This window comes from Microcaecilia unicolor, chromosome 11, assembly GCF_901765095.1.
Source record: "Microcaecilia unicolor chromosome 11, aMicUni1.1, whole genome shotgun sequence".
Taxonomy (NCBI): Eukaryota; Metazoa; Chordata; class Amphibia; order Gymnophiona; family Siphonopidae; genus Microcaecilia; species Microcaecilia unicolor.
Genome location: NC_044041.1, coordinates 50610081 through 50626259, shown reverse-complemented (window position 1 = coordinate 50626259; position 16179 = coordinate 50610081). Strand labels below are relative to the sequence as shown.

At 48.6% G+C, this 16179-nt stretch overlaps 1 protein-coding gene across 3 annotated transcripts in view; it reads right to left on the bottom strand.

Annotated features, from left to right (window-relative positions):
• PUS1 (pseudouridine synthase 1) overlaps window positions 1-15726 on the bottom strand; it is a 54408-nt gene extending 38682 nt beyond the window's left edge. Inside the window, exons 1-4 of one of the 3 annotated variants that reach the window (XM_030217528.1) lie at window positions 15647-15726; window positions 14509-14591; window positions 8864-9089; window positions 5961-6098 (exon numbers count right to left, since the gene is read on the bottom strand). In XM_030217528.1, coding sequence (XP_030073388.1) covers window positions 5961-6098; window positions 8864-9089; window positions 14509-14591; window positions 15647-15715 — 516 coding nt within the window. In that variant the 5' untranslated portion in view covers window positions 15716-15726. Of the gene's footprint in view, window positions 1-5960; window positions 6099-8863; window positions 9090-14504; window positions 14592-15170; window positions 15414-15646 lie in introns of those variants that run through there. The other 2 variants (XM_030217527.1, XM_030217529.1) reach the window with 2 other exon arrangements.
• Window positions 15727-16179: the final 453 nt, after the last annotated feature.

Below are 16179 nucleotides of genomic sequence, written 5' to 3'. Positions count from 1 at the left end.
GTAATTTTCTTTCCTTTAGTCATAGCAGATGAAGCCATCACGTATGGGTTGTGTCCATCAACCAGCAGGGGGAGACAGAGAGCACTCAAATTTCACAGTGCCACATGGTCAGCTAGCTCCACTGCCTCTTCAGTATTTGAAGCTTCCAAAGCAGTATAACAAACCGCAATGGAAATAACATGAACTTTCCTCACAGCGAACGATGGCCCCATAACAAGGGCATGAACTCAAAAGGAGGGAATGAACACATCCTCCTGGAGGGAATAAACTCGTCCTCCTCTTTGTATTTATGGAGGGAATACACACATCCTCCTGGAGGGAATGAACTCAACCTCATACACATGAACTGGAGGGAATGAACTCATCCTCCTATAAGTGAACAAGAATCCTGAAGACTGTTTTCCAACTTTCTCCCAAGGAAGGATTAGAACTTCAGGAAACAAGAACAGAACCTGAAACAGATTCACATCATACAGACAATCATACAGGGAGGGCTCATGGCTTCATCTGCTATGACTAAAGGAAAGAAAATTACCAAGGTAAGAACCTAATTTTCCCTTCCTTGTCATAAAGCAGATGAAGCTATTACGTATGGGATGTATCAAAGCAATCCCTATATAGGGTGGGAACAAGTCACACCACGCGCTAGCACTTGTGCTCCAAAACGCGCGTCCCTCCTAGCACCCACATCCAGCCTGTAATGTCGGGAAAATGAGAGCTTCGAAGCCCATGTTGCTGCACTGCAAATCTCATGAAGAGAGAGTGCTCCAGTTTCAGCCCAAGAGGAAGAAATTGCTCTTGTAGAATGTGCCTTAAAGGCTACAGGCGGAGGCCGGCCGGCAAGCAGATAAGCTGACAAGATAGCTTCTTTGAGCCAGCGGGCAATAGTGGCTTTAGACGCTGGAGACCCTTTGCGAGAACCTGATAGTAAAACAAACAAATGATCAGAGGTCCTGAAAGAATTAGTAACTCGCAGATACTGCAACAGAGTCCTGCGCACATCCAACAGGTGCAACTGCCCAAAGGATTCTGGAAACTCCTCCTTAACAAAAGAGGGTAGAAAAATAGGCTGGTTTAGATGAAACGCTGAAACCACCTTAGGCATGAAGGCACGGTACGAACCGTGACCCCAGACTCTGAAAATTGCAGAAATGGGTCTCGACAGGACAGCGCCTGGAGTTCTGACACCCGTCTCGCCGAAGTAATGGCCACCAGAAAAACGGCCTTTAGTGTCAAACCTTTCTCTGAAGCTCGCCGTAGCGGCTCAAAAGGAGAACCCTGCAGAGCCTTCAAAACTAGCCCTAGGTTCCAAGCTGGACAAGGTTCCCACACGGGAGGACGGAGCCGAAGCACCCCTCTAAGAAACCGTGCCACACCTGGATGAGCAGCTAAAGACACGCCTGCAACCTTACCATGAAGGGAGGCCAATGCTGCCACTTGCACCCACAGGGAATTATAGGCCAAGCCTTTTTGTACACCATCCTGCAAAAAGTCCAGAATCGGCGAGACAGGAGCCCGCATGGGTGTGATCGCTTTTGAAACACACCAAGCCTCAAACTGGCGCCACATCCTGGCATAAGCCATGGAAGTGGACCGCTTGCGGGCCTGCAGGAGAGTGGAAATAACATTATTGGAATAGCCTTTGCCTCTCAATTGCGCCCTCTCAATAGCCATGCCTTAAGACCAAAACGGCAGGCGTCCTCCATGGCCACCGGTCCCTGCGACAACAGGTACGGTACCAGAGGTAAAGGAAGGGGAGCCTCCACTAGCATCTGTCAGACGTCCGCATATCAAGGCCCCCTGGGCCAATCCGGGGCGATGAGAACCACTTCTCCTGGGTGAAGCCGAATCCGCAGGAGCACACGCCCTATCAAGGGCCACGGAAGGAACACATACCAGAGGCCCTGAGGCCAGGGTTGAGCCAAGGCATCCAACCCGGCTGAGCGAGGATCTCTTCGTCTGCTGAAAAGCACGGGACTTTGGCAGTTGAGCTTGTCGCCATAAGATCCATTACGGGCTTGCCCCATTTGGCACATATCTGCAGGAATACTTCGTCTGCCAGTTCCCATTCCGCTGGATCGATTTGATGCCTGCTTAGATAATTGGCTTGCACGTTGCTCTGACCTGCAATGTGAGCTGCTGACAGAAACTGTAGATGTAGCTCGGCCCAGTGGCAAATCTGCTCTGCACTGAGTGCCGCCTTGTCGGTTTATGTAGGCCACTGTTGTCGTGTTGTCCGACATCACTCTGACAGCCAATCCTTCCAGGGTCACTTGAAAGGCCAGAAGCACCTGAAACACCGCTTTCAACTCTAGGCGATTGATGGACCACTCTGACTCGTCGGGTGTCCAAAGACCCTGGGCATGCTTCCCCTTGCAATGTGCACCCCAGCCCTTCAGGCTGGCATCTGACACCACTAGGCATCAATCGGGGAGCGCCAGCGGCATTCCTCGCCGCAGCATGCTGTCTGAGAGCCACCACTCCATGTTGAGTCGGGCCGCAGGGAGCCAAGAGAGTCTGCATTGATAATCCTGAGATACTGGAGACCATCGTTGAAGCAGGGAATACTGCTGAGGTCTCAGGTGCGCTCTCGCCCAGGGCACCAAATCTAAGGTGGCCGTCATCGATCCCAACAGCTGGACAATGTCCCAAGCTCGCAGGCGGGGCATCCTCAGGAGCAGACGGACCTGATTCTGAAGCTTGCACCGCCTTTGCTCAGGTAGGAATACATATCCCGAGTCTGTGTCGAACCGTGCCCCCAAATATTCTAGAGATTGCGAGGGGGTCAGGTGACTTTTGGCTACATTGACGACCCAGCCCAGAGATTGCAGTACTGAGACCACTCTGGCTGTAGCTTGATGGCTCTCTGTTGCGGAGTCCGCTCTGATGAGCCAGTCGTCTAGGTACGGGTGAACCCGGATACCTTCTCGCCTGAGAAAAGCAGCTACTACCACCATTACCTTGGAAAAGGTTCGGGGAGCTGTGGCGAGGCCAAAAGGCAAGGCCCGAAACTGGAAATGTTTTCCCATCACCGCAAACCGCAGAAACTTCTGGTGCGGGGGCCAAATTGGAATGTGCAAGTAAGGTTCTTTCAGGTCCAGAGACGTGAGAAACTCTCCTGGCTGTACCGCCGCACTGACGGAGCGCAGGGTTTCCATGTGAAAATGCCGCACTCTTAGGGACTTGTTTAATTCTTTTAAGTCCAGAATAGGGCGAAAAGACCCACCTTTTCGCGGCACCACAAAGTAAATGGAATAGCGGCCGCAGCCAAAATCGGCAGGAGGCACTGGGGGAAACCGCCCCAATGTGAATCAAGCCTTGTAAGGTCTCCTCTACCGCCGCCCGTTTGGCGGCAGAACCGCATCGGGACTCCACAAACACGTATCTTACCAGAGCATCAAATTCTATTCGGTATCCTTCTCTGATCAGGTCCAAGACCCACTAATCTGAGGTAATCTTGGCCCACTCCTCGAGAAAGAGGGAAAGACGTCCTCCTATAACAGGAATCGAGGAGGGGGCCGGCGCACCCTCATTGAGAGGGTCGCCCTTGAACTCCAGGTCTTGAGCCTGCTGCTGCGGAACGTTTGTCCGAGCAAAAGGAGTTCCTCTGCTGAAAACCGGCCACGAGAAGTGGACCCAGCAGAATGCCCCGGGCGGTACCTTCTAGCTTCACGGAAGCGAGGTCTATAAGAGGAGTGAACCGCCTGACCCTTGGAGGGAGGCCGCGGCCAATCCTAAGGTAGGCGCTGGGGTTTAGCATCTCCCAGGCCTTTCACAGTTTTCTCCAACTCCTCACCCAACAGGAGAAGGCCTTGAAAGGGCAACTTCACCAACCTTTGCTTAAAGGCCATGTCCGCCGCCCAATGCCGTAGCCACAGAAGACGGCGAGCCGCCAATGCTACAGCCATCTGTTTAGCCGAAGCTCTGACAATATAATAAAGGGCGTCAGCCAAAAAGGACAAGGCCGACTCCATTCGCGGAGCAACTTCAGACAAGGGCTCCGCTCCATCACCGGGCTGTTCCACTGCCTGTTGCAACCGTGCCAGGCAGGCTCCAGCAGCATAACAACTGCATGCAGACGCCCGAATAGTAAGACCAGCAATTTCAAAGGACCGTTTAAGTGCGGATTCCAGCCTACGGTCTTGCATGTCCTTCAGGGCAACACCTCCTTCAACTGGGAGGGTAGTTCTCTTTGTCACAGCTGTGACCAGGGCATCCACCTTAGGCATTGCAAAGCGAACCAAATGCTCCTCACTCAGAGGGAATAATTGCCCCATAGCCCTGGAAACTTTCAAAGGTCCTTCGGGGTCAGCCCATTGAGCTGAAATAAGCTCTTGGATGGAGTCATGCAAAGGAAAGGCTCGAGCAGGCTTTTTGGTACTTGCCATCCTCGGATTTCCAGAGGAGGCCACGCCACTCCCAGGATCTTCAATAGAGAGGACCTGTAAGACAATCTGAAATAAGCGCTGGCAGCTCCTCGCGGTGGAAAATCCTCACTGCGGACGGATCATCTGGATCCAGTGGCCCTTCTGCACCTTCCTCTGTTTCCTCTGGCCACGAGGGCCTGCCAGATCCCTCAGAGTCACCACATCCCGACCACGGGGGGGAAAAGGGGGGTGCACCACTCTCTGAAGGGGAATTTACCCTTCTGCGCTTCTCTTGCGGCCAGCTATCAGGGAAAAACGCCTCAGAGGGCAATCCCAGGCCTCCATCCACCGGAGAGGCAGTAAGGGGGGCCGTAGAAAACCCCTTTGGCTGAGCTCTTTTAAGCATATATGCATTATGAAGCAATAATACAAAGTCAGGGAAGGAAAACTCGCCCTGGGCACCCGGTTCCAGTCCGAGGCTAGTAGCTCTTTGGTCAGCTTCAATTCGAGGGCCCCCTCTGGTCTCCAGACCCTCTGCCTCAGTGGGGGTCGCGCCATGTGGTGCTTTCAAAATGGCGCCCGCTGCCAGCTCCACCGAGCGGGAAGAATCATCGCTCGCCATGCTCGGGCCGGCTCTTACGCCTGAACAGCATGTTTTACAGAGCCCCGCTGCTGATCTGTGCTTGCCACACTTGGAACAGCGCTTAATACTCTCTGCAGCCATCGCCGAAAAACAGCGGAAAATTCAAAATGCCGGCGTCGCGTCAAAAACGTCCCGATCGCAGGCCCTGCCCGGAGGTGTCAGAAAACACTCTTACCTCACTGGACCGAGTATACAAGCTCCGGTCACGCTGTAGAAACTGAAGAAAACCTCTTGCTTTTTTTTTTTTTTTTAACGCTGTGAGGAAAGTAGAGAAAACAGCAAAAGAGGCAATTAAATCAACTCCGGAGGTACAGAACAGTGGGAAAGGCGAACCAATGTGCCTGCATCCACCAAGTATAGAGTGGGAAAGAGCAGGGAAAAGTGAAACTAATGTGCTCACATCCACTGGGGGGATGGGTAAGGCAGGGAAATGGCTAACCTATGTGCCTTTAAAGTGAAGCTGCTATAGCCTCTAACACCCCGGCTAACAACTGGCAAGCCAGGAGCCACCCCCAGGCAGACTTTTTAAGGAGCTTGATCAAGCTGCAACCACCCTGCTTGGGGAGATAGAGAATACTGAAGAGGCAGTGGAGCTAGCTGACCATGTGGCACTGTGAAATTTGAGTGCTCTCTATCTCCCCCTGCTGGTTGATGGACACAACCCATACGTAATGGCTTCATCTGCTTGATGACAAGGAACATGTGATTTTATTTAAGAGCGTAAACTTTCTTCTTAACCTGCTGAAAAGGGACCCAGTGTCATTCCCTCCAAATGAGGCTAAAGACAAAGTAAGACTGAGGAGAATTTCTAACAAATCCTACAAATCTTCCAGGTGTTTTCTCATATATGCGACTATTCTGAGTTTGGGTGGACACAATACATCAGCACCAGTAACCGTAACTCAGCCAGTAACCGTAGCTCAGCAGGAAGAAATGAAGTATCACCTCACCTTGTCTGTCCGGGCACACCTCTGAAAGGACATTTTCTTCATGTCTTCACCGTGATTCTCCGGAATACATCCAGACTGAACAAGGGCACGAATCAAGTCACCTTCGATAGTCTTGAACTGAGAGGACCCCATATTTCTCTGGGGAAGGAAAAAACATAACCATGGTGGTTAAGTGTTATCAAAGAACCTTGTCATTATACATATTTAAGATTTAATTAAGCACCTTTATGGAAAGATTAATTCAAGACATGTGCAACAGGTTTGTGAGGTGTTGGGACATTAGGACATGACCCTTCACCTTGGATTCTGTGCCCAAAGGCAGATCTTTCATATCTCGGGGCTTTTCATTAAAGCAGAGAACAAGAAAGTAGTCAATTCTTTAAGATAAACTCTTGTTCTCAAAAGTTCAGGCCTCAATAAGGGCTCCTTTTATAAAGGTGTGGTAGAGCTATTGTCTGGGCAGCGTGCCAATTCGGCAATACCGCTGAGGTAGCGCAGAAGCCCAGCAGTAGTTCTTTAGTTCTCACGTGCAGTTTCCTGCCGTAGACATTTTTTATTTTCTACCCCAGAGGGTGCTCCCAATGGTAATTGGCAGTGCAGCCGTATTGCCACGCGCTGCCCTATTATGTGGGGTTAGCACACAAGCCCCTACTACCAAGTAAATAGGAGGCGGTAAGGAGCGATAAATAGCCAGGCGCTAATTTTGGACTTAGCAATCAAAACAAAAGGGCGGGTGAATCTTTCCACAGCAATCAAATGAGCACCAAACAGGGTGGAGGGATGTTCCAAGAAACAAACAGAATAAAAAGTTCTTTCAAAAGATTTATTTTCCACAAAAAGTCATATGTATCACCTGGACCCAACACAGTTCGTGTTTCGGCTGCAAGCCTTCTTCAAGGACCACAGCTATACCACAAATATAAAAACATAGGATTTTAAAATGTAAAATGATACAAGTTATATTATTGCCAAAAAAAAGAAATTCAGCTTTTTGGTATAAGTGCTAAGAGGTGGCCTGAGAGCACAAGAAAATCACCTGCTAAAAGTAGCAGAGGCCACTTTTTATTGAGCCTTTGTAAAAGGGCTTCTAAAGAAGGCAAAGAAAGCTGTTGCTAGTCTAGTCCGGTAAATACAATTTATTATAGGCAAAGAATGCTAGGAATATATTTTTAAAAAGGAAAACCTCCACAGCAGCTGGTTATTGCCAAGGATGAGGGTGTCGAGCTAAATATTTTATAATGCCAGGACAAGCATACATGTGTATTTTTTACCCTTTCTATACGATTGTGTTTTTATTGTATTGTGAGATGATTTGTGTGTGTTTTTAAAAAATATTTCTTATGTTTTTCTTGCAATCCTCTTAGAACTATTATAGAAGAGTGGAACAAAAATGCAAATAAATAAGGTGCCACCAGTCTCTATTGTTTTCACTGTTCCAGATGAACCCAGCTATCCTCCTTGAAATTTTAAAAGCGTCCTTCGGCAGTTGTACAGACCTGCCTTTCCATCAGGCTCCGGTGTCTCCACTATTCCCTTGATCTCTGGGTGTGTTCCCTTTGTGTTTGCTTTTTTTATTCACTGAGATTTATTTCTCACAGAAAGGAATACAGCCAAACTAGAACAGAATTTTTTTTTAATGCCTGGGAGCTGCAGGGGGAGTCTGGGGAATGAACACTCAAACAGGGTGTATGGATAAAGAGGGAAGGAGGGTGGAGACCTGTACTCCTCAGGTTGGATCCTGCAGGACAGAGGCAATGCCTCACCCAGTGGGTGCTAAAGAGCGCAACTGAGGGCAGAGGAGCCATGCTTTGCGCTCAGTCAGGTCTGGTCAAGGGACCAGGTAACCAGGGAGCAGCCATTAGGTTCAACCTTGCTGTGCAACCTCAGCCAGCACAGTGGAGCGCAATGCCAAGGACCAGAAGCACCAGCCTGAACAATCTATCTGTTAGAAATAGAGAAAAATACTGGAAATCTCCACTGAGCGCCAACAGGTATACCTTTGAGTTCACTGGGAAAGAACAGTTTTTTTCTCTACCTCTATAAGGGGATAACACCCATTACTTCAGAACAGTGCAGTAAGACAACAAGGAATTTAGATCTGACATTTTCCACAGCTAAGTAGGAACAAGACACCTACATAGGTTCCCAGTTATCCTCATCTATGAATACCCACCATGTCAGCTTTTATTTTCCATTTTATAGTATTTAAAACCCCCAATCAGTTTCTTTTAGAAAATCTTTTCTTCCAGTTTCCTGGGCGTTGCAGTAAACTACTGAAGCTTGATCCCAGGCCCTTATCAATGTTACTTAGTCCTCCCTACCCTTCTCCTAAAATCAGAACAGCTGATCACAAAAAGTAGGATCCCAAATTATCTTAAGAAACATTTTATTACTTAAGATTTTTCTTCCTTTACACAGTAGTTCTCAACCCAGCCCTTAGGGCACACCCAGCCAGTTTTCAAGATCCTCACAATAACTAATATGCATGAGACAGATTTATAAGCACTGCCTCCTTGGTATGCAGATCTCTCCCATACATGCATATCCTGAAAACCCAACTGGCTGGATATGCCCCAAGGATTGGGTTCAGAAGCTCTACTTTTCAGTATATATACGTTACTCAACTCTCAATTGTTTGTCTCCTCCATCTAGAGATAACAATAATCTGAATACCAGAAAATACTGGATGGCCCAGTAATAATTTTCATAGGAATTACTATTTACAATTCCACATATAAGCTCAGCCTGCCACTTAGGCAAGGTACAAGAGGAGGTAATTACTAAGCCCCATGTCATATCATGAATACCCTTGAAAGACTGGGGACCCTTTCAGCAGATGAAAACTGTGCATAATAACTTAAGTGAGGTCCATTCTTCCAGAAAAAGGGTTACACTCTACATACTTGCATTCCATGATAGCCTTTCCCAGAATAGGACAGCAACAGGACTACTTTCCTTTTAGGGTACTTCTTGTGTACGTCTTGGACATCACACCTGTCCCCCTTAAATCGTTTGGTGCTGTGCTCATTTTCACCATCATCACTCCTGGATCGCTTTGCATCATCAGCCACTAATTCCTTTGCTGGAAGTAAGATATCATCTGTCCCACTTTCAGCCATTTGCCACAGGCTAAAAATGCAATAAATACGTAAATAACCATGCATACATGACCAGGAATAAGCATCTCTCACAGTAAATTACTGAATTTTAAATTGCTTGCTGTACATCTGACAATCAGATTTAGGTTTGTGTCTCTAGAAGATACAGAATATATTCAGATGTGTTTAGAAAGTTTACTTATTTATTAGGATTTATTAACCACCTTTATGAAGCGATTCACCCAAGGTGGAGTACAGCAGGTACAGTTTAACATAAAACTTACAATTTTGTTAACAGCATAACAATAGTAAAATGACCAAATATAAACACAAATATAATACATGAGGTAAACTGCAAATTTAAACCTAATAGGACTACCATAAAACAGTATCAAAAATGGAGTAGGTCTTACCTGCTAATTTACTTTCCTTTAGTCCTTCTAGACCAGTACAGATGGGTTTATGCATCCTACCAGCACTAATTCTCAGATATGGGTATAAGTGAACTGTGCAGTCCCCTGAAAAATCAGTCTCCAAATAGCTAAGCAGAACCAACGCAGAGGAGAGAAAAGAAATAACACCACACCCAAAACCCCCCAACACAACTACAACGTGAAACCAACAAGGCCCAACATAGTCTGCTGCTGCCCAGCGCCGGAAAAACACCAGCGCTAGAGGTCACCAAATCGAACTAACCCAACGCTTTTAGATCCCAGATACGGAAACATAATGGTTTGTTCATTTGTTTTGGGTTTTTTTTTTTTTTGCTATGCTTCTTCTTATAATGTACATAGGAGAAAGACTCCTGCATCAAGACTCCAAACTCCTCGCTGGCACCCCCTACAAACATACTCCAAAGATAGAATACTGATGAGAGCATGCTCCGGGAAGGCTCTGTGCCGCTCTAGAGGGACTAAAGGAAAGTAAATTAGCAGATGCGACCGCCTCCTTGATCCACCATGCAATAGTAGCCTTGGAAGCTGCTTCCCCTTCCAATGGCCACCAATGAGCGCAAAAAGACAATGAGAGCGAGGAAATTCTTGAGTAATGCGCAGATACCTAAGGAGGACCTGATGCACATCCAGAAAATGCAACTGCCATTGCTCTTCCGAACTCGTAGAGTCACCCAGCAGAGGCAGGGACACCGACTGATTGACATGAAATGCCGAAACCACTTTAGGAAGAAAAGAAGGAACCAACCGAAGCTCCACTTTGTCTTTAAGAAACAGCACAAAAGACTCCCAGAACGAAAGGGCCTACAACTCTGAAATCCTGAAAGCCAAAGATACTGCCACCAAGAACATCACCTTTAAGGTCAAATCTTTCAGTGAACAGCCAGATAAAGGTATGAAAGGTGCAGAGACCAACACAGACAATATTAGATTAAGGTCCCAAGGAGGGACAGCGGGCTGCACTTGCGGTCAAACAAGAAGCACATCTCGATAGAAATGGACCACATCCCAGTGTGTGCCAGGGAATTACCCCAGACTAGGCCCCTGAAACAAGACAATGCTGTCACCTGAATCTTAAGCAAAGACAAACACAACCCTTTGTCCAGCTGCGCTTGTAAGAAATCTAGCACCTGAGGCAACGAGTGAAGAGGAGCAATCTGCTGATTATCACACCGATCCTCAAATACGCCACACCCGAACATAAGCGAGGGAAATAGACTGCTTCAGCAACCACAGAATCATAGCAATAACCGAAGAATATCCTCTCTTCCTCAAATGCTCCCTCTCAAAAGCCAAACCATAAGAGAGCTGAGCTGGATCAGACAGCTGTACCGGACACTGACACAGCAGGTCCTCTGATGGCGGCAACCGAAGCGGATCCCTGACCAGGAGATGCACCAGATTGCTGTACCAAGGCTTGCATCAGAACTATGAGGCCCTGTGATGCTCTATCTTTTGAACGACCCTACCTAAAAGTGGCTATGGAGGGAACACATAGAAGAGCCCCAATAACAGCCACAGCTGCATCAGATAATCCAAGCTTTCTGCCAAGTTGTCTCTCCTCCTGCTGAAAATCCAAGCAGCCTTGGTGTTGGAAGCCATTGCCATCAAGTCCATGATGGAAGTCCCCAATGTGCACACGATGAGAGCGAAGGCCGCCGTACTCAAACTCCACGTCCCTAGATCAAGAAGATGTCTGCTGAGATAGGGGTAGACAACATCCAGGCAAACTGCGACATGTGCCGCCAACAGATCGGATAAGTGAAGCGCCACCCAAGAGAGGAGGAAAGCAGCCTCACATGTCACCTGTGGACTTTTGGTGCCCCCTGGACTAGTGGCATAGCCCACTGCTGTGGCACTGTTGGACAGGACTCGCACCGTCTTGCTGTGGAGAAGGGACTGGCCAGGGTCTTCAACACATTGATCAAATAGCTCACTTCCTCCAGGGACCAAAGGCCCTGTGCCGCCTGACTTGCACAGTGCACCCCCCCCCCCCCCCAGCCCAAGAGACTGGCATATGTGGTCAACATCATCCACTAAGGAGGGCCAAGCTGTACTCCCTTTAACAGAAACCACCTGGACAGAAGAGCTGACTGCAGTGGCTTCATGGGGACCTGAGCCCACGGCACCACCTCCAATGCTGCCACCATGGAGTTCAGAACCTGCAAATAATCCTTGGCCTGTGGAGACCGAGCCTGAAGAAGAGAGCGAATCTGAAAGTGCAGCTTCTGAATTCTTGCCGTAGAGAGGTAAATTTGGCCCACCTGAGATGCCTAGATACTCCAAGGTCTGAGACAGCTGCAGATGACTCTTGGTCAGGTTGACTACCCAGCCCAATGACTGAAGCACCTGCACCACTCTGGAAGTGACATGAACACTCTCCTGGAATGACAGCCTGAATGAGCCAATCATCGAGGTAAGGGTTAACCAAAATCCCCTCTTTTCAAAGAAACGCAGCCAGCACCACCACCATCACTTTGGAAAAGGTGCAAGGAGCAGTGGCAAGACCAAAAGGGAGCGCACAGAACTGATAATGCTGCCCCAAAACAGCAAAGTGAAGAAACTTCTGATGCGCTTACTGAATAGAAATGTGAAGGTAAGCCTCGGTCAAATCCAGACGTAAAAATCTCCCCTGGCTGCATCACTACTATCACTGACCACAATGTCTCCATGTGGAAAGAGGGAACATGAAGCACCCAACTGACAAATTTTAAGTCCAGAATCAGCCAAAAGGAACTTTCCTTCTTGGGAACAAGCTGCAGCCCTTGTTATCGTCCAGAACCTGAATCACGGTGTGCAGATCGAGCAGCCTATGTTTTCCACTGGGCCCAACAGGGAGACTCCAGGAAGGTGTCTCTCAAGGGACGGGTGAACTCCAGAGTTTAGCCTATGCAAACCACTTCAAGCACCCACTGATTTGAGGTAATCTGGGTTCACCACCAATAGAACTGTTACAACCTTGCTCCTATTGGAAGCAGATGGTGGACCCCCACACCTTCATTGGGAAGGTCGCCCAGCAGTGGCCATCGAGAGGCCAGACTCCCAGCCTCCATGATGACCCCCTTCCCCCCGAAAGGGCTGCACCCACTGAAAGTACCATCTACACTGAGGACCACCACCTCTACCTGGCTTGAACCTCCGAACCTCCTGAAATCTGCAGACTGCTGAGGCCTGTCCTCCAGAATGTGCAGAACCTTGGTCTCACCCAAGCTCTTTATCAACTTATTCAACTCCTCTCCAAAGAACAACTAAATAGAAACTTGCTGAGCCTGGATTTAGATGCCGTATTCACAGACCAGCCTCGCAAACACAACTAGGGCCAAGCCACTACACTGAGTGCCACAGACTTGGCCAAAGTACGAAGAACAGCATCGGAGAAAAAAGGAAGAGTTCATCATAAAGAGCATTGAAGAGAAAGGAAGAGCCCATCTCAAGCTTGGTTGCTTCCTGATCTACGAGGGCCCAATCATCCGCCTATCAAAGATTCTTTCAGACAAGCGAAAGCAGGTGGATGCAACCAGACCACCGCAAATAGCCGCTTGCACCACCAGGACCACAACATCAAAACTCTGCTTTAAGAGAGCTTCCATGTGACGGTGCCGCGGATCCTGCAGCGCTCTGCCTTCGTCCACAGAAACCGTATCCTTCTTCGTCCCCCGAGGCCAACACGAAGTCTGGGGGAAAGTCCACCCCAGAGGCCTGAAGGGCCATCGCAGACTCGGGGCCAGGCACAGAAGAAGCTATAGTCAGCAACAGCCTGTGCTAATCGGGCGCCAACAAAGACTTCAAAATGGCGGTGGTTCCCACCGAAATCAGAACCGCTGCCATCATTGAGTGCTCCCCCACTGAGCCTGATGCAACTGCAACTACCCCAAACGAACCTGCCTGCGACTCAGCTGCCAGCCCCGCCAGTTCCTTGCCAGCACAGGCCAAACAATGCCCTGCCAAATCCACTGCATGCCGCTGACACACCATGAAGCACTTTAGGCGCTTTGAACTTATGGCACCCTCACAAACACATGTAGAGCTGAAGGCCACACAGCAACTGGGACTCCCAAGTGGCAAAAAGCTAAAAATGGCTCCAGGAAAGTCAGGAGGCAGACTCTCTGCCACTAGCGTTTTCTTTTTTTTTTTTCTTTTTACTTCGAGCTGTGGAAAAGAGCTCCAACAAGCATGGCCAAGGCCAATGGGCAGACCCCAGGCACTCAAGACTGCCTGTCTACCCTCTGGTAGAGAAAGACAGCTGAGGCTCCAAAATGGAATCCAAAGAGAGGGGGGAGGAGGGACTCGGCCAAATGAGTGTGACATCCCCAGGGCACACAGAAACCCCCATGAGCCTCAACCCCAGTCCAGCGGCAGAGAGTGGAAAGGGATTTGAGATTATGCAATAAAATGTATTTTATCTCCTTGGAGCCCAAAAGGCTTAATCCCAGGAAAAGGAAACACCACCAGGACCACCACACAAACTAGGACTGCACAGATTTACCACTGCTTTCATCTGCTGAGACTAAGAATAGACTGATTTTCAGGGAACTGCACAGCTCACTTACACCCAAATCTGAAACTCAGTGGTTCTGTCTCCATCTGCTGATAGGAGTGCATAATCCATCTGTGCCAGCCTAGAGAGCCACTATGGAAATACACATTTAACAGTACTGAAATTCAAATAACAAAGAGGTACAATACGATGTCAGCATAATACTAATGAAACACTTAATAAGCACACATTAGAACATTCAAATAACAGATATGATTGTTAATGCTTTTCTACAATACAGAGCTGAGAAGACAAGTGCAGATATATAGGTGGGGACAAGATGGGTGGTACCCAGTCAGTTGGGATAAATAAACGGGTAGCTAAACATAGGCCAAATTCTTTGTATTAAACATAATATAATATTGCAGTGTGTGTAGCTAGCTAGTCCAAGTACAGAATGAACATATAGTCAGTCATCATACATATTAAATGCTTGGGAGAAGAACGAGGTTTTCACCTACTTCCTGAAGAGTTGGTGTACAGTTAGATGTAGCCTCTCTGGGAGTAAATTCCAGGGCACAGGGGCTCCTCCTGAGAAGGCTCGCTGGCAGGTATCATCATACAATAAAACAGAAAAAAAAATCGGAGTTCAAATGTTGCACGAGAGTTGCATCGAAATCACCAGGAGAAACAGCCCTCCCCCCACCCACACATATCCCCAGGGTACCCTACAAGGTTCCCATCACATTCGGCCTCACAGTATGATCCATGCACCCCATCCCTCGGAAAAAGATCTCCATGGACGTCATTGTCACATTCCCAAATCCACCAGAAACTTATCTTCCTCCCCTCAGAGACCCATATGTTTTCTCTCTCCCTCTCTTTACTTTTGAATGCTTGCATTGTATGACTAGTAGAGCTTTTCCTTTATTTTATGGAATTACTCCTTGCTTTTAATTTTTGATTAACTGCTCTGATTTGTTTTGGAAAAAGGGCTATGTTATCAAATCAAAATAAACATCTACTCACCCCTGCACCCCATCTCCCCACCACAGCCCAATTCCCTCCCCCCCCCCCCCCTCAGAAAGAGAACGGGGACGCCACACCTGCACCCCCCCCCCCCTGCTCCTAGGAAATCCCTGACATGCTCCAAATGCAACGATGAAAACCTGAGGGTAACTACCTGAGTCAAAGAGTGCGGGGCCGGGCCACGGATCACCTGAGGGAAAAGCTTGCGTGTACATCGGACCATCACCCGAGCAGGAAAAGAAGAGTGTGCCGGTCATGCTCTCCCCAAGATGAAGAAAAGACCCGGGCCGGAACAATCTTCTTCTCCGGACACATGAAAAACGCAGAAACCACCACGGCAGCCCAAGAGGGACAAACCTCCTCAAGTCCACGCAGGGTAGGCCAGAATAGGATGGGGTTTTTTGTCTTGAAATGTTTTATTAATTTATAATGATACAGGGATAAGAGATGCAAAGTACAAGGAATAATCAAATAGGATGTTTTTTTCAGTTATGCCTAAATCTGTAAATTCCTGCTAAGTGGCTGGTTTTGAACTGAACCGGCTACCGGCAGACCCCTAAAACCGGCAATGCAAAAGTCGGGTTTTTAGTCCCTCTCTCCCACCTCGTGGATCCAGCTAGTGCCCCTCACCTGCCCGCATCGGACAAACTTGCCCCGATAACCGGCAGCGATGAAAGCAGTAACTCTGGTCATCACCATCCCCGCCCAAGTAGGTTGGCGTTGGTGCCAAAGCAGGAAGTTGAATTGGAGCGAGACAGGAAAAGGTCGGACAACGGCCAGGGGGCGCGCTCAGCTTGAATCGGGATTTCGCGATTGCTTGGGGCGAGACAAGTATGGTGGAGGTACAGGGGTAGGGTTACCATATGGCTCCAGAAAAAGGGGGTGGCGGGAGACAGACGACGTTGGACTCGCGGGGGGTTGATGGAGATGTGTTGGACCTAGTTGGGAAAGGAGGGGGAGGGAGGTAGAGAAGGGAGACGTGCCAGACTGGGTAGGATTACCATCTTTTGTCCCCCTAAAAGGAGGACACATGCCCGCCCCCTTTCTTGCCCTCGCTCCGCCCCTGTCACATTTTCCCCTCCCCCCCTGTCACACACCCCATCACCCCCCCTCCCCGTCCCTTACTACTGCCCTGGTGGTCTAGTGACCTCTTCAGGGCAGTG